Consider the following 23,467-nt stretch of genomic DNA (forward strand, 5'->3'; position numbering starts at 1 on the left):
GACCTGAGAATTATCATTCTCAGGCTCTTTTCATTTTTGCAAAGCAGAGAAATAATGTGCTCAAAACTTGGACAAAGTTGTTATTAGACAAAGTAAATGTAACTCTCTCCAGTGCTGCTTGAGAGTTGTCTGCTACGTGCTTGGATACATGTCCTTACTTTATAGGATTTTTTGATAAATTAGAAATTTTTTTATATATGTGTTTGGGGTTTTTTTAACTGCAAGTTTTTCTGTTCCAGCAGTTTTGAAAAGGTGAAAAAAAATCACTGGCAGAACTCGTAGCAGCTACGCACAATCTGAACAGCTGTCTAGACTATCCAGACAGTTGCTACTGTCAGCTGTGAACCTCCACATGCAAATAACTTTTTGGCTTACATATTAACCCTTCCTCATTTAATAGTATGAAGTTGTCAGAGTTAGATATCTGTTTCTTTGGTTGGTTTACAATTATTCACCATAAGTATGTTTTTAGTAAGGTGCAGAATTGTTTTAATACATTTGTGTTTTACTTAAAAGTAACCAAACCCCACCTGTCTTTGATTATTTTTGAATGAATGCTAGCCAGGGCAGTCTGCTGTCAGTTTTGCTTTTAGATTCCCGATTTGCAACGGTTGAGGCTTGTAGTATTAGTTCGCTATTTGAAGTAATGTAAGTGAATGGCAATAGTTTATATTCATTTATCTGATCTAAGAAGTTTTAATAACCTTGCAAAAGTTGGCAGGACTGTCATGTTAGGGGAGCCTTCAGTTCTAATCTCAGCCTAGTGTGGGACGTAGATTAGGAGGGGTATTTCTGTTGCGGGGTTTGTTTCTTCTGCTAGTTTGATCTTTTGGAGATTAACTGTGCAGCTAATCCAACTAGTTATGAGTTGGGTGAAGTTGGAACTATAATGCCTCAGAGAAATGGTTAGTGTTTTAACTGTACTTTTATGTACAATATTGTTGAAATAATTTTAACCAACTTTGCTTCTCGGTGAAAGAGATACCCTATATTTATTTATTTGCTAAATCTTATACGAAAAAATAGGAGGCGTGAGCCTAAGAAAATACTTAAAATCCATACTTGCTAATTAAAGTTTGTTTGTGAGGATATGGTTACTGACAGATTTGAATCTAGAGTGTCTCACCAGCAGAAGTGATGACATAACAGTTCACGGAAATGTGGGAAGATTACTGCTGGCCTTGTATAATGCTAAGGGTGTTGCCAAGGAAGTGATGCATTCATTTTTGTATATGTCTTCAGTGTTTACCTCTGCTAAAGAAGCATCTACATAATCTTGATTGAACTTGTTGACTAACTTTAGCAAGACTCCATAGCCTAGGCATAGTTAGCATAATAGAGATGACTGTCATTATTGCTGTTTTTAGAAGGAGCAGTATGTCTGACTGGCTGGCATCTGTTTCTCTCTTTAAGACATAACATTCAGTAGACAGTTCAATTTTCAACATGTAGGTGAGACATAACTAAACGTTAGTTTCAGTGAGTTAATTCAAGGCTTGCGATTTTGTGAGCTGAGTCATGATCTTGACATTTACTATGGTTTAGAGAGTTGTAGAAACCCTTGCATTTCAGACTGAATGGAAGTTATAGTAAGCTTTTTTTGGTGTGTGCTCTTTTGGGTTGAGCGCCATGTGACTTGTTGTAAGAACACCCTATTTTCCGTGTATTATTAACTATCTCGCTTCCTGAAAGGTACATCGAAAAATCCGAGAAGATACAGATATGGCCCAAGATTCATTACAGTGTCTGGCACAGCTGGCGTCTTTGCACGGGCCAGTCTTTCCCGATGAAGGTTCACAAGTTGATTACCTGGCACACTTCATTGAGGGATTACTGAATACTATCAATGGGTATGTATGCCTTCTCTCTAAATTTAGATGGCATCTTTTAATCTTTGGAGCATAGCGTATCTGCGTGGAGAGCTGGTATGGCTTGCTTATTTCTGAGTATAATTTGTGCTTACTGCTGGATTACTGAAATTAAGAAAAGGCAGTTTAAAGTAGGTGGTGCTTAAGTAATATGAAATAGATTTATTGATTGCAAATGTATCGACAAAATCAATTCACTTTTAGCATTTTTTCTTAATGGCAGAAAACTAACTGCTATTTCTATCTATAGAATTGAAATAGAAGACTCTGAAGCAGTGGGAATTTCCAGTATTATCAGCAACCTGATAACTGTATTTCCTCGCAATATTTTAACTGCCATTCCAAACGAACTTTTCTCTTCATTTGTTAACTGCCTCGCACACCTCACTTGTTCGTTCGGAAGAAGTGCTGCCTTGGAAGAAGTGGTAAGTATCTGCTCTCAAATAGTAGGTAGTTCTTTTGTTTGTTTTTTTCTCTTTGTGATAAATATAAGTGACATGAGACTTTGGCTGTTGTATTAATAACTGTTGTGAATTCAGTGGTTTGGTTCTAGGTATTTCTGAAATCACATCTGAGAGGACTCTCTTTTTGTTTCAAACAGCATAATGAACATAATTACACACTGTGGGCATCTTTCAGGCTTTGGTTTGATTTAAAGCATTTGTCTCATTTTCATTTTAAAAAGAATGGATTAATTTAAAAATACTAAAGTCTTTAAATATTGCCGACTTGCTCTTGTAGGACTTCTCTGAAAACTGTTGTAGATAATGAACAAGCCACAGTCCTGAAAGCTTAAAATGACTACATGAACATATGGACAGACTGAAACTGTCAAGAGTTCTGAGTCAGGAACTTCTGTTTTAAGTGACTGTAGCTGTTAAGATCTGTTGTTAACCCCATACTTCTGAGCTCTTCATTTCATCCCTTCATTGCTGACGCTGTTCAAATGGTAATTCTGTGTACAAATCTAGCACAGGAGTTGAGAGGATTTTTTTTTTCCCTCTTTGTTTACTTCTTTCAAACTTTTTGGTTGTAACATTAAAGAGCAGTTGGGACAGTCTAAGTCTTCTGCTTCTAAAACTTCTGCTTCTAAAAGACTAATAAGGAGACCTAGTTTAAGGAAAAATGCCCATAAGAATTAAGACAAAAAATCTTGCACTCGAGCTATTTATGTGCAGTAGCTATCGATTTTAAAATGAGACTATCAAGATATAACCCAATGGTTTTTTTACCAGTTTTGCTATATTGACTGGGCTTAATTACCTGAATTTGAAAATAATTATAGAAGTATTGAGTTATAAAGTTGATGGATGTGGTTTTTACCAGAGATCACGGGTGTGTTAGTTAGCATTTATTGCAGAGCATTAGATCATGTCTTTGCTGCACTCACCTAAACTTTCAAGTGTGCTCATGTTTTAATCAAAAAATTGGTGATTAAATTTAAAATCTGAAATACAGCTACTTTCCAAAATACATTGGTCAAAACTTGTGCTGCTTTTGAGATTTTTCTAGTAGAACATTGGCCATATGTTCTGGTGCTCACCAACACATTTAGGAATGCTCCTGAAGCCTTTATAGAAAAGATTCAACAAAACCATAGGCGCTTATTTAAATTAAAGGAACTAAAGGAATGTTGTTTCCTCACTTAGCCTCTTGTTACATGAGAGATAGAATATGGAACCATATTTAATGAAAACGGTGCTCAACATAATGCCATTCAAAACACTTCATCTCTTAGCAAAAGCTTATGGTAGCTTGGACTACTATCTGGTACAAAGTTTGTTTTGTAAATGACTGGCCAGTTATGCCTAGTAAACTGTGGCTGCCAACGCTTAGATAATCCCATAGTTTTAGCTGAAGAAAGTCTTTTTAGTATTAAACTTAAATGTTCTCAAATTCAGCAACATCAGAAGGAGAGAATGAAAGATTTTTTTGTTTTAGGAGAGAATTTTCTCACTCTCCTTGAATCTTTAAATCATTCTGTGGAAGGAGAAACGTTACACTTTGATCCCTTCCGTTCTGTCATAGCTCTTACAGATATCTCAACTTCATGCTGTTTCTCTGATTTCCAGGATGATGCAGAATTCTGTGGTGACAGGCCTTCAAAAAAAAATTCTTATACCTTAACAGTGTGTCAGCAATAAGGCACGCTACCGAGATTTTTAAGTTATTGCTGACTTAATCCAGGTGGTGTAATGATACTGTGTGCTGTGCCTGTAGAAATACTACTTTGTATCCCTGAAAACAATCTTTTGGCTTAGGAATGTCCCAGCCATGGTTAATGTGTTCCCTGAGATTCTTGCTTAGACTGCTTGTGAGCTCATGTGCTGTCTGTAATTAAGAGCTTTTGATAGACAAAATACCATGTGTGTTGGACTCAGTAAAGTCCTCAGATAATACTCCTGGAACTTTTCAGAAATCCAAAGTGCAGCAGAATGCTGGCAGGCGTACTCTGTAAGCTTTGCTGGTCAGAAAAGCTGTTTTCACCATATTTCTGCCAGCAGAACATTTCACAGAATCACAGAATGGTTCGGGTTGGAAGGGATCTTCAAGATCATCTAGTTCCAACCCCCCTGCCATGGGCAGGGACACCTCCCACTAGACCAGGCTGCTCAAAGCCCCATCCAGCCTGTCCTTGTGAACATTGCATAAACCCCATGAGGCATAAGGGATCTACTTAGCTGAAGACCTGCTATGGATATGGTGAAAACTGGGAGGTCCTGAACCACTTCAGACCACTTCAAAGCAGCTAATACTGATTTTCAACCATGGCGGGAGAACCCACAATCTAAACATCATGTTCAAATGCTGTTTTACATTAACCTGCCTGTTGGGGAGATTGGCTGAAGGAAGTTGAAACACTTGCCTGAACAGCTACATTGGTGCAGGGCAGTAAGCTTCAGTAATGCTGGGGATTGGTTTATGGTGCAAGTTGGACCGGTAATCTCTTCCTTTAATAGCACTGGATGTGAGAGAAGACAACTTGCCCACAGCTATGCTTCCCCTTTGCTGAAGTGCGTATGCAGAAGTAGAAATCAGATAGTCCATCTGAATTAGTGAAGAGTACGAACAGGATGTTGAATGGAAAGTCAAATAGAAATAGAAATTATAATAAAGGCTTCTTTTTCTCAAAATGAATCTTAATGCACAGTTCCTGTTTCTTGATATATGTTTTTAAATATCATGTTATAGGAGAGATCATTCTGAATTTGGTCCTCCCTGCTATGCTTCCAGCTCTTTCCATGTTGTTGCTGCCTGACAAATTTTAGAAGTGTTCTTTCTTTAAAGGGTCAAGCATACTGTGAAGGAAGAAGTACTAGTTTTCTTTCTGTTTCCCATAATAGAGAAATTAAGCATCTTTGCTTTCATAGAATAGTTGGGGTTGGAAGGGACCTATCGCAACAGGCCCTGCTACAAAGTTTATCTCCATCTTTCCTGTAGGCTCTCTCTAAGTACCGAAAGGCTGCAATAAGGTCTACCTGGAGCCTTCTCTTCTCCAGGCTGAACAACCCCAACTCTCTCAGCCTGTCCTCATAGCAAAGGTGTTCCCTCCCTCTGATCATCTTCATGGCCCTCCTCCAGACCCTCTCCATCAGGTCTTTCCTGTGCTGAGGGCCCCAGAGCTGGACACAGTCCCTCCAGGTGGAGTCTCACCAGAGCAGAGTAGAGGGGGAGAATCACCTCCACTGACCTGCTGGCCGTGTTTCTTTTGATGCAGACCAGGATGCAGTTGACTTTCTGGGCTGCAAGCACGCATTGCCTGCTCATGTTGAGCTGCTCATCAACCAGCACCCCCAAGTCCTTCTCCTCAGGGCTACTCTAAATCCGTTTTCCGTCCAGGCTGTATTTGTGCTTGGGATTGCCCTGACCCAGGTGCAGGACCTTGCACTTGGCCTGGTTGAACTTCATGAGGTTCACACAGTCCCATTTCTCAAGCTTGTCCAGTTCCTCTGGATGGCTTTGACTTTACTGGTTGTATCTTGCCTCTTCTGAAGATCTGAGTTCTGAACTGCGCTCCACCATTGCTGCTGTTGGATCTATCAGAATGATTCACCTTCCCAGTCTATAGCATGTCACTTAGTTTACCTGTATGACATCTGTGGTAGCCCAGCTGTAGCTAATCTGAAATAAGGATTGGGAATTTTTAGTTCCTTTGTGACCAGATTTGTTCAATATGGATAAACTCTTTCTACTATTTGGGTACATACTTTATGGAGGCACTTATTAATCCTAGCTTCCACATGAGAATACCATAAAGTGTTAAAAACATTTTTTCATGGTATTAACTTCTGTAGTACCTTCTCTCAAATAAATGAACTGGATAGATTTGAGTTCTTTTGTTGTTCATAAAAAGACATGTCTGTGTATTGGTTTATGCTCTGGATTCTTATAACTTATTAAAAATTATATGTGAGTTATATACATAAATATATTACACACACACGTCAAAATATTTCAGGATTGAATGACTGTCTAAGAATCTGTGTGTCCTTTAGCCAAGTTTTAAAAAGTCCTGTTGTGGTGTCCATCCTAAATTTGTGGATTATGTTAGTGTTGAATACAATTTTGCCCCACTCATTGTCATCTTCACTTTTGTTTTCACACTTGCATCAGTGTGTGCCATATTTTAACTTCTGTAAGTATGACCACTTTGCACTTACAAAAATAGTGCTGTGAAGCTGTCTTGAAATGCTTCCAAGTGATACTAGTTTTTCCTCTTAATCAGTCATCCAGCCAATGTTTTCTTTTCTTTGTCTGTTCATCCAGCCGTGTTTGTAACTTCACTGAAAGTCAGGAATTCTTCTGTCTGGAGCATGATTAAGGCCTTAATATCTCTATTTCATCAAGGAATCATTTTACTAAGCTGTGCTGGATATATTGGATAAGTTGGTTATATTTACTAAAGTTCATTTTTGCATCAAATCAAAAAGCTGATAGGTACATCAAAAATACTTTTTAAAAGAAATGGCCTCTTGGCTATCTGGGTTCTTTAGTTTGCTTGTAACCCAGACCTTTGTTTTTCAGATACGTTATTTCTTTTTGCAACTTATGTACTACGTAGAAACGCATATGAGTAACTAAAACCAAGAAGCATCACTTGAAATGCACCAAGCAATTGGAGGTGGAGGCTTATTCTGTGGAATTCTACTTTTGTTTGGTCACAGAATGAGAAGCTGTGTATCATCATTGAAACTGGCTACCTGTAGTAGGGTTTCCTAAACGCATGCAATCTTACAGTGATTTCCTCTGGAACAGACAATCATCTTCTCTCTCTCTTTATTTCAGAAATAGTGGAATACATATAAATCTATATGCACATGTTCTATATTCGCTACTTAATGAAAAATAAATGGCTTAATTCTTTGTTGCTACTAATAAGAGCTGAGATGGTTGGCATCTTTGGGGTGAAAGCTCAGTAGCTCCTGTATTTAGGTAATTATACATTAAAGGCTTAATTTAAGACTGCTTTGGTTTTGAACATGAGATGAAGAGAAATAGCTAAACACCTTGACAGTTTTTTTTTTTAAAGCCTAGCAAGCATGAAAAGAGCACTGACCTTTTTGAGTTGCCTTAGTTCGTTCTGATATTTTCTTGACTATCCTTAGATGGGTTTTGTGACTGATTTTTTTTAATTGTTTCAACATTAGAAGAACATCTGTTAAGTAATAATGAACGTATATTCCTCTGGTTTAGTTTAGGAATAAGATTTTTGTTCTGTTTCTTTCCTCTCTTACAGCTTGACAAAGATGACATGGTATATATGGAAGCATATGATAAGTTGCTGGAATCTTGGCTTACTTTGGTACAAGATGACAAACATTTCCATAAAGGTTTCTTTACCCAACATGCTGTTCAGGTCTTCAATTCCTACATTCAGTGCCATCTAGCTGCTCCTGATGGTACAAGGAATTTGGTAAGCCCTCATTCTAGTAGTTCTTGATGATGATCTATAGTAACTAGCTCATGTCTTCTGGTGTGTACTGTATTATGTAGCTCAAGGGAGCTAGTATAGAATTACTGTTTGTGACTTTGGAAATGAAAATTTTGCTCTGAATTTGTTACTCAGGGGTCATTTTCCAGTCTGTTTCTCTCATTCTGAAGAGGAAATAAAGGAATACAAAGTTGGAAATCACTTTGAAAAAAAAACAGAAAAAAGCAAACCTGTTACTCAAATCAGCATGCATCTCACTGGTCTTCCCACAGATGCAATGACTAAACTTCTGACTGTCCTTCTCTGGACTAGCATCCCAGTTAAAATCCACAATGAAATTGGAAGCCTTTTATACAATTGTTACCTCCCATACATTATCTTCAAAGTATGCTTTTGAAGTATAATTGACATGCATAAGTGTCTGAAAAAATGTAGAATTACTATGCTCAGACTAGAAGAAACTTGCAATATTATGTGGCTCGTTTGGATAAAATGAATTCCCAATTGAATTTTCGAGGTGACTGTTCTAGAGAAAACCTAAAAGTACCTCAAGTATCTCTTGAACTATCGAGAAAGAAAGCAGATTAGTCTCTTTCCCAGGAGTCTGGATCTTACTAAAATAGATTCTCATACAGAAAGTTTGGATGTGGATGTTGGTTGAATTAATTACTGCATAGATTCAATTCAATAACTGTATAAAATCTCTCTTTAATTTAATGCTGTGCAAAGATCTCTGAGATACCTCATTCTGAAAAGCACTATATAAAACTTAATTCTGCTATCTCAATATGTAACAGATGGAAATAACGGTGCCAAAACAGAGACAAATATTTCACAAGAGAACTCTGAATTCATATCAGGCGGTCTTGACATAACTGGTATACACAGGTTAATTCATGTCATTCTGTGAGATAAGTCATTTATCCCATGGGTAACCTTTTAAAAGCCACAGCTGGCATTTTAGAATGCTTCTTGTTCAATATCAAAGCAGTAACAGGAACTTTCAGTCTCTGCTTTGAGAGCAGAGGCTCACCCTTCAGTAAACAGCTGCAACTTTGAAGTTGCCAAAAGAGAATGATTTGCTGGGTTACATAAAGAAAAGATGGGTTAAAAAGCACTTTGGATAAGGAGTTGTGAGTGGATTCAGTTGCCCAGAGCCTTTATAGAAATAAAGCATACGGATAGCTTTCTGTCACTTGGTTTTTGCTTTGTTAGTTGAGTAAATTTTATGATTCTTTAAGAGATTTTTAAAAAACATTTTAAACATTGATACTTAATTTCTACATATCTTCTCTTCATCTTCTGCTTCATCTCTTCAAGGAATAAGGTCTGATTATTATTGAAATAGTTTTATAATGCAGCCAAGATAAGCTTTGAGAAATCAAACAGTGCAACTTCTGCATCAGCAAGAAATAAAACCAAGATGATGATGACTATTATTATTATTATTAGTCTTCTGTTTTCCTGAGATTATAGCATTTACTTTTTAAAGCTTTTTTCCCCTCAAACAATGGGCTATGGAATATCTTTAACGAAAGAGATTATTTTCATTTTATCATGAAAAATACTGCCTATCGTGTGATTTATGTAAGATCCCAGACAACTGAAAACAATATCATTGACTAATGAATAGGGGAAAGCATGGAAGTACCAGTATTTAAAATGATTCTTGATCTGCTATATGTGATTTGAAATGCAAATATACTTCAGCAGTCTTCTGACCACCGGGTTTGCAGACCATCTCGGTGAGCCAGGGTCATTCAGTACCTTATATCATGCTTCTAGCAGCAAATGCTCGGCAGAGCTGATCTACGTACCCTGTGGTGTAAAGAACCGGTTTTGCTATTGTCTGGCCTGTGCTTATCCTATTAATAACAAGTATCAATTTTGGTAACTCTTAATGCTCGCCTGATTTCATAAACAGTGAATCTTTTGACTTGAGAGCACTATTGGAAACAGTAGCAAATATACAATTAACTGAATGAGGTTAATGAGTTTGGGAAATACTGATTTGAAAACAATATGAAGGCATATTTACTTCTCTGTTTAACACTTCTATGTCTAATTTAGTATGAGTCTGTTCATCCATGCAAAACACCTTGAAAGAAAAAGCCAAAATAATGTAGAAAATTGTGGTGGTGATGATAAAATTTAACAAGTATAACACTAACTGGTTGCTTCTAATTTTGTTGAAATAACCAAAGACTGCCAATGGTGTGGCCTCTCGGGAAGAAGAAGAAATAAGTGAACTGCAGGAAGATGACAGAGACCAGTTCTGTGACCAGTTGGCCAGCGTAGGCATGCTGGGGAGAATTGCTGCAGAACACTGTATACCTCTTCTTACAAGGTACCAAAAAAAAAATAGTCATGAATGCAACTCAATAAAGCCATCACATATGAAAAGCCTGACTTTGCTAAAACCGTTTTAAAACAGTGAAGTTTTTTTATTGTTGTTTGTTTGCAGTTTATTAGAAGACCGAGTGACAAGGCTCCATGGTCAGTTGCAAAGACATCAGCAGCAGTTACTTGCCTCACCAGCATCAGGCTCAATTGACAATAAAGTGCTTGATGACCTGTACGAGGATATTCATTGGCTTATTTTAGTCACAGGTTAGTGAACAGCTTTAAATAGGTATTATTTTGGTATTCTTATTACAGCTGGAACACCTCAGGAAAAAGAAAATCACTGTATATCAACTGTTCTTATTGATTATAAATCTTATCCCTTATGATGTTTCCATCTTACATACACTACTTGCAAAATCTTCGTTTTACTCTCATCTGCTTCGAGTAACATGAACGTTATCTTTAAAAGATAGATGAAATCTTTACGTGACGTAATGTCCTTTGGAAATTCCCACAACTAATTTAGTTATAGATTTTTTTGAGATGTGTTATCAGTCAGCCTATTCAATAAATTAGTCTGTTCATGATATCAGTTGTATTGTCTGGGGGCACATGACTTTATAAGGGAATCAACATGAGATCAGGATAACAGTATTACTCAGTGGGGGCAGAGAATCAAGTAAGTTCCAGAATCACTCAGTGCTGATGATCCGTGTCCTGGCATTTTGTTGTTTCAGGGAAGCTGAATTCAGAAACTTTTTGGTTTTGATTTTTAGATGAAACTCTTACATCTGTTTGCAAAACATAATAACTGAGACAGTGTCTGTACTTTGTTAGGGGATATGTATACTTTATGAAATATATTGTGGGATCTTTTTGAACATCTGATGTTTTAGTCGCTCTCAGATGTTGACCTTAATATGTTTATAATATTTTTCTATCACTGTGGGTGGAGTTTTTATTTGTAGCTCGCAGATGGTTATGAGATCAGACATTGAAAACTACGACTAAAGCTGGAAGTAATATTAATTATCTGGACACCAGAGTATTGTATAAAACCCCATGCTTCACCTGATCTGCAGTTGCTATGCAAGGAAAACTTTATTATAGCATATGTACTTGGTGTCTTAAAGCCTCTGACAGATTCGAAATATTAGCAGAACAGAAGTCCCAAATGAGATGGACTCAGTGGGGAAGCTGTAAAATCAAGGCTTTTTTTATCACATAAGAGGATAAGAAAAAAGTGACCCAAAATGTTGTTTTGTGGTTTTTGGGGTTGTTTTTTTTTTTTCCCCTCAATAGTTGAATTGATTGTAGTACTTCTGCGTGAAGCAAAGCTCATATCTTTTTTATTTATTTGTTTTTTTAATTTGGTGGTTTCTTTTCCAGTCTTGGTTCCTTGTCACTTTAGGTTCTACTGAATGGCTTTAAGGAATCTAAAGTTAACTTACATGTATTTAGTCAGGGTTTGTACGAACTTTTGATTCTGGTGCGATGCCTGCCGTTAAGCCAATGGATTCTCTAATCAAAAAGCCATAAGTTAACCTAGGGTAGAAAGTTGTGATCACTCTTTCTTTTTTAATGTAAGGCTACCTCTTGGCTAATGATACTCAGGGAGAGACTCCGCTAATACCTCCAGAAGTAATGGAATATTCCATTAAACATTCAGCTGAGGTTGACATCAATACGACACTTCAGATTCTGGGATCTCCAGGAGAAAAAGCCTCTTCCATCCCAGGATACAACAGAACTGATTCTGTAATTAGGTAAGAATGCATCTCATGCTATTAAGTATGTTAAATGCTTTTTCAGAGGGAAAAAAAAAAAAGGGAATATGAGTGGGCTTCTGTGAATTTGAAAAGTAAGAAAGTAATATGTAAACACTGAACACTGGAAAAGAAATATCTCTTTTAACCAGTATTAAAGTAAAGGCAAATAATTTATAAGAATGGTTTTATAACAGACATATTAAGGCAATGCTGTAAAAGAGATTAAGAGAAAAGATGAAGTGACTTTTTAGGGTAAAGAAAGGCAGGGTAAATACAGATGGTATTTCAAGTCAAGATGATCCAGGGGAGAACTTAGAAGAAAAATGAGTGAGACATCAAAACAGATAAAACTGAGTCAATATGGGAAGGCTGAAATGACTATAATGGCTCATGTCTTCTGTGAAGACTATTAGGTCAAAGCCTTGGAAATAAACAGAAATGTTTTTATATCTCTACTGAAAACCCATCTTTGATCCATTCGTTACAGAAAATCCTGAAAACTATTTAAATTACTAAAAAGTTGGTAGATCAAAATCTTTAGGTAATATACTCTATAATTCATTCAGCACATGTACGGCTTTAAGCAAATGCTTTTCAGAGCATCAGTGAGCTTGTCTACTTTGAACATGAGTTTCTGCCCAGGGCTGGCAGTAGCAGCTCATCTGGTCCTTGGTGCAGGAGGAATTGTTGTCGCTTATGTCCACATATTAGCCTATAAAAGGAGCAGGAGAGGGGATTTCTGATCTCTATTTGCAAGAAAGCTGATGCTTAGAAAGGACTCCTCAATTTGAATCCTCACACTTCAGAAGATTGCATTCCACTTTTAATTGACGTGGAAGATTCTTCACCCAAGATTAGTTCTTGTCTACTTCACATTTTCTTCTTCTGGAAGTGGCTAGAAAAAAATGGATCTTCATTAGCAATGATGGGCCTAATGTTCAGAAGTTTGAATACTGCTCACTGATGATACTGTTGGCAGCTTCAAGAAGTGGCCACCAAACAGGATTTCTTGATGCAGTGTCTCAGTGCTGATGGGAATAAAATCAGTTCTAAATAAAGAGAGATTTGAGGCTCTCTGGCAATAGCTCTGAAATGTCTTCAAGAAACAAACCACTGTCAACTCCTGAATTCCTTGTGAAGTATCACATTCTTACCAAATTTAATTGATATACTCCAAAAGCTAATATTTAATGTAGTTTTATGGACTGATTTTATTAATGCAATCACCGGGTAATCTGCTATTTCAGACCGTTTTTCTGCAGTAATGAGAGAGAGAGAAATAACTTGTCATTTCTGTACTTGTTCCTTGGTACACATCACACTGTAGAAGCTGCACAATTAGGACACACTTGGTCACTAAGCTTGATGGTGCAAGGAAGGGAGAATCAGTTTTACTCCAAGTAGCAGTCCCTTTGTCTTCGTTCCCTCAATGTCAGAATGCTTGTGAGCATTCTTTGTTGCAGTAATTTTGATGTCAAAGATAAACTCCTTAACCTTTAATGTATATTTTGAGGTTTTGGGGGATATTTGCCAGTCTATCCTGTCTGTCTCTCCTTGCATTTAAAGAAACAATAAATTCATGTGCTTTTTACTTCATTAGAGCTTAGCTTAGCTCCTGTTCCTTCTGTCATATTTCATGAAAAATGAAAGTGTTTGGTAAGTCACATTGCTTCTTCGAAAGCCACTCTCAGCATCCTCATTGTATTTTAAATCTGCAGGTTGTTATCTGCTATTTTAAGAGTGTCAGAAGTGGAATCTAGAGCAATAAGGGCAAATCTCACGCACCTCCTGAGCCCCCAGATGGGCAAAGATATTGTGTGGTTCCTCAAGCGCTGGGCAAAGACTTACCTCCTAGTAGATGAAAAGCTGTATGATCAGGTAAGGATATAACTCTCATGAATTAATTGGTGAGTATTAGCAATAATATTATAATGTGAATGCAGATGTCAGTGTAGCTATTTTAAAGTGCAATGATAAAGCATTTTTAATATTAAATGGGTTGTGGTTTATTTTGGAGTTTGTTTGAAAGTTGATGTTCTCTTCATTTTTTTCATTAGAAATATAAGTTGTTAGGGGACCCTTCTTGCACATTTTGGTGCAAATGTAAATTTTTTTATTTTTTTATTTTTTTTTAGCCATCATTGCCATAGTAGAATAGCATAGTGCGCTTTCAGGCTGCGTAATGGGTGAAACTCACCGACTACAGCAGTTCTATAAGCTACTTCGCACTATCCATCAGATCTTACAGTTCACCTCTAATATAGTGGTTGCCCTTGATGGGTGATTTAGTGAGCAACCTGCTCATAATTCTGAATTAGATATTTAACACCATCACAAGGTAGTATACATCAGCTAATGTCATGCTACTTTCTCTCCTCTCCCCGTTCTCATATGTTCCCATTGTATATATCATGATTTCAATGGTGCATTCGTTGTAAAGGGAAACTTCTTACCATGTTTGGACGGCACTAATCATGATTAGACCTCGATCCTGATTTTGCTTATAGAACTAACTGTAATCCAGCTAGCTGACAGAGGCCACTCATCCTGAGGAGGTCCTGTTGGCTCTAACTTTTGAGAAGGAAGCCTCTTCCTCCTCCCCTTTATTTCCACTACTGAAGCAACTAAGAATACTAACGCTTCAGGAGGCCCCTCCTTAACAAAAATAGGTATACCAAAGACTCATAAATGTTTGGAATCATATTATTCAGCTTGTACTTACAGCAGAGCTAAGGATTTGTAAAGGTACCAGTTGGGGAAGAATTGGAGAACATGTAAGAAGGAGACCCACATAAGAAACAATGTGAAGAGACAGAGTATCTAGGAAATGCACGTTTAGTTTGTGTTGACATGTGAAGGTGATTGAAACATCTATTTAAACCTTATGCTCAGTCGTGTATACGTTATGAGTTTTAAAGTTAGAAATGTTAGTGGTGTGCTGACAGGAAGCCCCTGCACAATTATTACAAAATCCCTGGACTTCGCTTTTGAGAAACATTTTTTAAAGATAGGAGAACAGGCAATTTTAAGGAAGCGTGTTTTAATGTGCCAGGACCAAAATGTGAAGTCTTTCCTAAAAAATTTACAGATTGAAGGAACAATCTGCAGAAAGCAGATGAGGAAAAATTACAATGAATATAAGGTTTTTTTACAAGACTCAATCTAGATCAACAGCTAGGTTTATTTCTAATAATTTTTATCACTGAATTTTGAGAAATTTCGTCATAAATTCAGGGAAGCACTTTGGGGAGATGATTTTGGGATCTTTCTTTTAATTTTAAAGCTTTTGAACTTTCATTTGCATTAAAAGCTAGACATACTCAAACATAATTTCTATAATGAAGTTGCAACTTTTCTTTGTTTTAGGTGTTGTGCTTAAAATTGCAAGATAAATATGGCAAAGATTTTTCTGTTAGAGTTGCTCTTTGCCTTTGTCTCTGTAACATTTGTGTATTTTAAGTAGGGAAGAAGTGACAGCCTGAAAAGAATTTGCTGACTGATTGCCATACACTTTGGGGTTCTGGCTTCTGTAAAACTCACTCATTTTAATGCTTTTCTTATAGATAAGTCTGCCATTTAGTACAGCATTTGGTGCTGATACAGAGGGTTCCCAGTGGATTGTGGGTTACCTTTTAGAAAAAGTGATCAGTAACCTGGCAGTGTGGAGTTCAGAGCAGGACCTTGCAAATGATACTGTACAACTGCTAGTAACATTAGTGGAAAGGAGAGAGCGGTAAGTTGCTATACCTCTGGAAGTCAAAAAATTTCTTTTGCTTCCTTTAAATTTTTTTGGCCAAAGTAATCCAGATATAGGGCACTTCATATTCATGTCTCTGTAAGTCAAATTACTTTAGTAACGTACTATAAATGGAAAAAAATATTGTCTGACAAAGTGAGGAGTGAGACCTAGATTGACAAAACATAATCTAACTTTAATTATTGTTTAGAAGTGCACTCTCCTTCCCCTATATTTGTGCCTCACTCTTCAACGGTGAGAAAGGAAAACTCTCCTGGTCTCCACTCTTATTGCAAGGATTTTTGTGTTGCTTATTTTTGTTGAACAAGTTCTTCCGGATTAAGAGTGCAGATACTGGCTAAGCCAGTATAAAATGTGTTTTAAAAACATATTAAAAAAATTTTGAAAATCCAGGATTTGGCGGATTCAGACAAATTTCAAAGTTTTCTTTGGTGTTACAAACTGCAAAGCAGGAAATTCTTGAATGTTTTACTTCTGTGAATTGACATGCAATTATGCACACAATCATGCATTCACAGTCTGCTGAAAGACTGTTCTGAAGTTTGAGGATTGAAATGCTTGAGGAATTTTCTTTTTAAAAAAAAATTAAAACCCACAGGAGCTAGTTTTGAATAAACTGCTTATTTTATCATGACATAATGAGACTAAGCTTTTAATCCATGCAATATGTCCATTAACTCTGTGTGTCTATGTGTGTAAAACTAAAGCACTTCCCTGCTTTTCTCCCATATGAATTGAGCTCTTTTCAGAGTATATACTTTAGAAATCTTAGAGGTGAGGCATTAATAAGATGAAAGTCAAAAGGCAATTTAGCCTTAGAATAAAGGAATTAAAATTTAAAAAAAAATCTTATGACAGCTGCTAGCAACCTGATGCGCTCTGCTCATACAATGTTGTGAAGTCTTTTCTTTAATTAAACTGTTTTTCCCTCTTCTAGGGCAAACTTAGTTATTCAATGTGAAAATTGGTGGAATTTAGCTAAACAATTTGCGAGGCGAAGTCCTCCTCTTCACTATTTGTCCAGTTCTGTGCAGAGAACACTAATGAAAGCTTTAGTTTTAGGAGGCTTTGCTCATATGGATACGGAAACAAAGCAACAATACTGGACAGAGGTAAGCTATTTTGATGCTTCTGTTACCTTCATTTTGGCAAGTAGTGAAAACAAGTTAGTTTAGGGAATTTTATGGTGACACAAAATCAACTCGTATAGAATCTTTAGATTTTGAACATCTAATACTTACAATTTTTTAGACTATTCTCTCTTTGAAGGTCAATATTTGTATGGCACCCATGAGCTGCCAAAAATTTTATCTAAAGCATCACAGCCTAAACAGAAACAACTAATAATTACCTGGAGGATTCATGAAGCGGCCAGTATAGCGGTACGCTTCAAAGAGACTATTATAAAAGGTTATAAATTTCCCCTGGAACTGCTGTGTCATTTCTTCCTTTTGTTTTAATTTGGTGGTGTTATGAATTATTCACTTAATGGTAATGACAGTAAGTAAAAAGCTAATGTGGAACACAATGAAGAGCCTTAACCAGTTTTTTTTGTGCCCTGGCTCCATTAAAGCTCAGATATTTAATACCAGAAAGGTTGGTGCCAGAAAGGAGACGGAAAGCAGTCAGTGAGCACCGCATGAGTTTGTAAAGCATTGTCCTTCTGAGAGAAACTTGCTTTTATTAGCAAAGCTAAGAAATTAGTGATTGAAGGTAAGACTGTAATGCACAGGAAGTAATTGAGAAAAACAGTTAAATGTTTTTATGGAAGTTTCTAAATTGGTTCCAAACACAGCTGATTACAAGAGAGATTGCACTATTGAGAATCATAATATGACAAAGATAATTACAAACATGAATCTTAATTAATGCTTTTATTGATGAACTGTAAGAATTTTTTCCCCTAATACTGAATTTGGAAGAGAAGGAAATACTGTGATCCCGAGAAAGTCATTTTAATTTGTTTAAAGACTACAAAATAACATAAAGTATTTATGGAGGCGCTCATTTTGGAACCAGTCTGGAGGTGGTGGTGGATAATGAGAATCACTATCACTACCACTTCAGCTTACGTTAATGTGACAGGTAGTAACATAATTGAGCCATTTGTACTGCTGTGCCACAAGCAACCCATGAGCTTGCTAAATTACTTAAACCTCACATCACGTGATAGTATGCTTATCTTAATCTGACTTTTCTACAAAAATTTAAGGTTCTTCAGCCACTTCAACAGCGATTCTTGAATGTGATAAACCAAGAAAACTTTCAGCAGATCTGTCAGGAGGAGGAAGTGAAACAGGAAATCACTGCTACATTAGAAGCACTCTGCGGCATTGCTGAGGCTACCCAGATTGATAACGTAGCAATTCTCTTCAATTTCCTAATGGACTTCCTTAATAATTGCATTGGATTAATGGAAGTATACAAAAACACACCAGAGACTGTTAATCTCATAATAGAAGTCTTTGTTGAAGTTGCACATAAACAAATTTGCTATCTTGGAGAGGTAAATACAACCAAAAGGGGAAGGAGGGGAAGGCGTGTGTGTGTATGTGTGTATACAGTGCTATCCCTTAAACAAAATAAAGGATAGTGATTTTTAGATTCTGTAGAGAAAGAAATGCTATATGGTCACATCTGTTAGAGGAGTTCCTTTGTTTAAAAACATACGCTTGCAAAGATTAAAAGCAGGACATCTAGACTGTTCTTATACTAATAAACTTAACCATAATTCTTCACTAAGCTAAGTGTAGGCATGGGTGGCAATAGAGTGCAGATCATGTTGAATACTTTTTTTAACCATATCAAGCTTCTGTGAAGGCTTGTCTAGGAGAATTGCAGCACTGTTTTATGTGACAAATGCATGCCATAGAGTCACTGCCTTGGTCCTAAAGCAGTCATAATGGATACCAAGATATGATCTGGTAAATAGAGTCACTGCAGTACACTTACATCTTTGCTAATTTTGGTTTTGCATCTAGAAGCGATCCTGCCTGTTCCAAACTGTGTATGCACAAACAGTATATTATGGCTCCAACTTTGATGGTAATCTAGTTTGTGAGATGACTGAGATGTCAGCCTGTCACTCTTAACACAAAAGAGAAGATAAGATGGAGGAACTGATAAAAGTAATGTTCTTCTGTTTCAGCGCGTAGCACATCGATATATGGCTGTAAGCGCTCTTGCTGTTTAAGATGGCTGTTTCCTTGACGATTTTGTGTGCAGTTTTTACAAAAAGTGGTTCTATAACCGAAATGAAAATCTTGAGGTATCACCAACCAAGTAACGCCATCTTAAAACTAAGTGTGGCACTTTTAGCATATGAAAGTTTTCTTATTGTCTAACATTGTTTTATAGGCCAAAGCCATGAACCTGTATGAGGCCTGCCTAACTCTGCTCCAGGTGTATTCCAAGAATAATCTAGGTCGACAACGGATAGATGTTACAGCAGAAGAAGACCAGTACCAGGATCTCCTCCTTATTATGGAACTTCTCACTAATCTTCTATCAAAAGAATTCATAGATTTCAGTGACACAGGTATGAAGGAATTGGTAATTGCTGAACCGTAACTTGTGTTCTAAACTGTAAAAGCCATTGTGGGGCATCCATTCAATCCAGGTGAAGTGAAAACTGAAGCTTAGGCTTGATTAGATCAGGATATGGAAACTACTATTTAATGTGCCAGTAGCAAAGGAAGGACTTTCCACATCTGAAATTATTATTGCTGTCATAAAATAGATAGAGCATGTATGAACTCTGAATGAGCTTGAAATCTCCATGTTGCAGGTATGAACATGTAGTAGCAGCAGTTTCACAGCAAAAAATCCCACATAGAAGTCGGAATAGTAAATTACTGCAAGAGGACAGATGGATTATCATCTTAGTACAAGATCCAACTTTTGTGAAATGCTGAGCTCATTAAAATTCCATCACGTTTGGGGGTTTTCTGTATTCCTCATTCACAGAACATGCTTTATGGTATGCGGGTGTAGCTAAGGGTTCTTTTTTTGTATCCCAGCCTGTTACATTTTTCCATATATTTGCCACTTAAAATTGCAGTAGTCCTGAATATAATCTACCCGTTCTAGCTTAGCTGTGCTGCATTCCTTTTGTGTAAGCTGAAAAGCGATTTGCGTGATTCAGATCTTACCATGTCCTATACAGCTTGCACAGAAGACATGCTCGGTAACAAACTGAATCTGCCTTGGTTGTTTTGACATTGCTTGTTGCTTTTCTGAGGTACATCTTGAAACCTTGTACTCCAAAATTCAGTGCATCAGTCTAGTTTTTTTGTCATGCATGCACAACACAAATACAGAACCAGATTTAGACTTTGTCCATTGAATGAACAGCTCAGCGTCATGTAAAATATTCTTTTTGAGGCCAGACATTGGGAGTTAGTTCCATGGAAAACACTGTAAAATACTTACCATGAAACTAAGGAATGTGAATACTACCAAAATGTAGTGCCCAGAGATCAAATGTATTGAAAGTTGTCTGCATACTGTTGCTAACACAATGCAGGAATTATAAAAGTAAGGTCACTGATGGGAAATATGGGTATTACCTGTAACTGGAGAAAACTTGGCAATGTCTAAACTACAGAATCTTCTGCATTAACTCTTCCATTTTTTTTCTCCTTGTGTTTATAAAAATATATATAAACCTATGTTAATATATAATACATATATAAAGTATTTAAAAGCAGTATTGTTTTGCTCGCTCTCTGTTTATGTGTGCAGGCATGCAGCAGCTATAGCTAGCAACAAATGCAATGTTCTGTAGTGGAAGGGAGCCCTCGAGCATCTGAAGAGTTCTGTTTTAGCGTGCCAGCTGGTACACGTGGTTGTGAAATGCTTAGTCCTAACGCATATAAATATAGAGTGATGTGGCAGCCTCCGTTCACTAAGTTTCTATTTTAATACAGTGCCTCATGTTTTTGTTTGGGGAGAGGGGAATAGTCCTATATTTAAAAATGTCTTTATTATAAAGAAATGGAACTCTTCCTTCAATATGCTTAATCCTCCTTTCATACAAAACATTTTTGTCTCTTCTATAGATGAAGTATTTAGAGGACATGAGCCTGGGCAAGCTACAAATAGATCTGTATCGGCAGCAGATGTTGTCTTATATGGGGTTAATCTAGTTCTGCCTCTAATGTCCCAGGATCTGCTGAAGGTAAGTATATTTTTACACGTAGTAGCTAGAATATGAAAACTGTATAGTAATGGATTCCTAGAATTCATTCCTATATGCATTCCACCTCCACAAGTTAAATTTTCTAGGCTTTTTAAAATGCAAATAACTGTTCCACAGTTCTAGATACTGTTTGAAAAGAAATATTGTAAGCTGAGAAAATGTATATTTGAAGGGCCTAAACAAAACTTTTTTCTTCTAAAAGTGAGTCCATGCAGGATAACAATTAGACAAACCTGAAACATGGCTTGTGGAATCCTTTTTCTGATAATGTCAGAAATGTGATAGGAGCATAAACAGTGACATTTAAAATAAAAATCTGGGAGCAAGTAGTAACTCTTCAATTATTTTCACAATACAGCTGGCTTTTGTATCATAGACAGCAGCGGCTTGTCAGTAGAACAATAAAACATGACACAGTGGAACAGCAGTAATTCATTGGGTTGCACTGTGTTAATGTTTTACTTTGAATCAGGGGAACACTTCTGAAGTGGGTCTCGGTTGTTGCCTCTAACATGCTTTCTCATCTGGTAGCGCTCCCTGAGCATGAGAGCTACGTCCATTTTAGATGGAACTGAGCCAAAGCATGCACCCTAGGAGCCCTCCTGTCTGTTGTGCTCCAAATGCTCGTCAGGCTTTTACCCCACAGGACTAGATTTGCTCGTGTCTGAAGTACAACTCCTTCAATTTGTACAGAGCAGATACTGGACTCCCACCATCATCTGTTTAGCTTTAGCAATCTTTTTTTATTGTACCAGAGTGTTTGCTAATAAAGTTGTAGCCATTCTGATGACTCTGAAGTTGCCTACTAAAATTGTCTTTTCTTCTTCAGTGGAAAGCATTGGTCCAGTCTCTTTGTACAGATGGAAATTATGTCACAATAGAGTTATGTGATTGATTCTAAAATTACCATGTTTTTCTTTTGACAGTTTCCATCCCTGTGTAATCAATATTACAAATTAATCACTTTCATCTGTGAGATTTTCCCTGAGAAAATTCCACAACTTCCAGAGGACCTCTTTAAGAGCCTAATGTACTCACTGGAGTTAGGGATGTCGTCGTATCCTTTATAGAGCTTGGGAGTGTTTAAAAAATCTGACTTGCTTTTATAAGGACGTGTTAAAAATCAGATTTTATTTTTCTTTGCATTTTTTTCCTTTTCTATCAGTCTCTGTATCTATAATTATATATCGGTAATCAACTCTTGCTCTCTGGTGACTGAGAGTTTCCCTGTAGTGTCTATTGAGATTCTAGTATTAGCTGAATTTCCTCTGACTCGTGTTGCTTGAATGCAGCCTTTAAGTGGTTTAGCGTGTAAGTTTTTTCTGGCAGCCATTCCTGCCTCCTCCATTACTTCACTTCAGAGTGTGTAACTTCATAAGCCTTCAGCTGGTATCCCAAAGCCATTCCTGAATTAGTTTCTCAGCTGGTAATACAAAACACTGCTGCTGTTCTACTGGGCTGGCTCCAGAGCATTTCCTGTCAGGGTGCCAATGGGCTCTCCCTCTCATAATGGGAGTACCAGTTTCACTAATCTGTGGCACGTGTCAGAAACAGATGAGCTTGACCATAAGGGACTCTTTCTGAAAATGTTATGTCAGAGAGGGTTATGTTACCTTAGGGCGTGTAGTTAATTAAAGAAGGCAACGAGCTGGAATTCTTTTTTTTTCCCCTTTTTCTATATTTTTAAATTTAATTTTTTTATTAACAGCTTTATAGTAAAAAGAAATCTTGGAACGTACAAACATTTAAAATATTTTCTAGTGACACCACTGGGAAGTTTTACCGCCATGTAATTGAAATCTAACTTTGATTCTTTAACGCCCGTTACCAGAATGAGTTCAGAGGTTTGCCAGCTCTGTCTGGAGGCTGTAACACCATTAGCAGAACAGTGTGCAAAAGCACAAGAAACAGATTCAACCCTTTTCCTAGCAACAAGGCACTTTCTTAAGGTAAGATGTCCACGTTTTGTGTTACTTCATTTTTTTTGCATACAGGTAGCATCAAGAGGCAAAACAGTGATCATATCTGACCAGGTTAATCAGGATCACACATACAGTAAGAAACAGCCTGTTATCTTAAACTGGCAGTTTAAGAAAAAAGAGCTTGAAGGACTGGTGACACTGGACTAGAGTACAAAAGAGGATGGAGGCATAGAGAGAGGAAATTACTTATTGCCAATCAAAAAAAGACCTGAGCCTCTCAAAATGCAATTTATATTTATCCATGCTCTGCATACGAGCTCTAGAATGAACCTGATTGACAATGTTAGCAGTTACGTTTACTATGAAATAGAAAGCTTCCAGAATTGTGTGAACTGGGTAGGCTGGGTAGAGTACTAAAACAAGAAGTAGAAAAATGAGCATAGTTGAGAACTAGAAAGAAAATGCTGTCATTTATTCACTGTATCCAATGAATTATGCATTTTCTTAATCAAGTACCGTATTTAGTACTTTCCTTTTAGGACCATCCATTCTTATCTCATCGAATTTTGGAGTGACCTGGTAGCAACCAGGTTCCTGCTAACTGGGAACAAAGTAATTGGAGAACTTGTGTGCCTGTCTTCTGATTTTTGTAAAGACTTCCGTTTTCCTTGAG

The 23,467-nt window shown here is 37.0% G+C and overlaps 1 protein-coding gene across 2 annotated transcripts in view; it reads left to right on the forward strand.

Moving 5' to 3' along the window:
• XPO4 (exportin 4) overlaps window positions 1-23,467 on the forward strand; it is an 86,012-nt gene that overhangs the window by 49,835 nt on the left and 12,710 nt on the right. The window contains exons 8-21 of one of the 2 annotated variants that reach the window (XM_074569482.1): window positions 1,693-1,850; window positions 2,119-2,293; window positions 7,606-7,782; window positions 10,005-10,147; window positions 10,265-10,410; window positions 11,735-11,912; window positions 13,634-13,793; window positions 15,479-15,648; window positions 16,610-16,784; window positions 17,885-18,178; window positions 19,030-19,210; window positions 20,733-20,851; window positions 21,799-21,929; window positions 22,704-22,821. In XM_074569482.1, coding sequence (XP_074425583.1) covers window positions 1,693-1,850; window positions 2,119-2,293; window positions 7,606-7,782; window positions 10,005-10,147; window positions 10,265-10,410; window positions 11,735-11,912; window positions 13,634-13,793; window positions 15,479-15,648; window positions 16,610-16,784; window positions 17,885-18,178; window positions 19,030-19,210; window positions 20,733-20,851; window positions 21,799-21,929; window positions 22,704-22,821 — 2,325 coding nt within the window. The remainder of the gene's footprint in view (window positions 1-1,692; window positions 1,851-2,118; window positions 2,294-7,605; window positions 7,783-10,004; window positions 10,148-10,264; window positions 10,411-11,734; window positions 11,913-13,633; window positions 13,794-15,478; window positions 15,649-16,609; window positions 16,785-17,884; window positions 18,179-19,029; window positions 19,211-20,732; window positions 20,852-21,798; window positions 21,930-22,703; window positions 22,822-23,467) is intronic. The other variant, XM_074569491.1, reaches the window with a different exon arrangement.

This window comes from Larus michahellis, chromosome 1, assembly GCF_964199755.1.
Source record: "Larus michahellis chromosome 1, bLarMic1.1, whole genome shotgun sequence".
NCBI classification, from domain to species: domain Eukaryota; kingdom Metazoa; phylum Chordata; class Aves; order Charadriiformes; family Laridae; genus Larus; species Larus michahellis.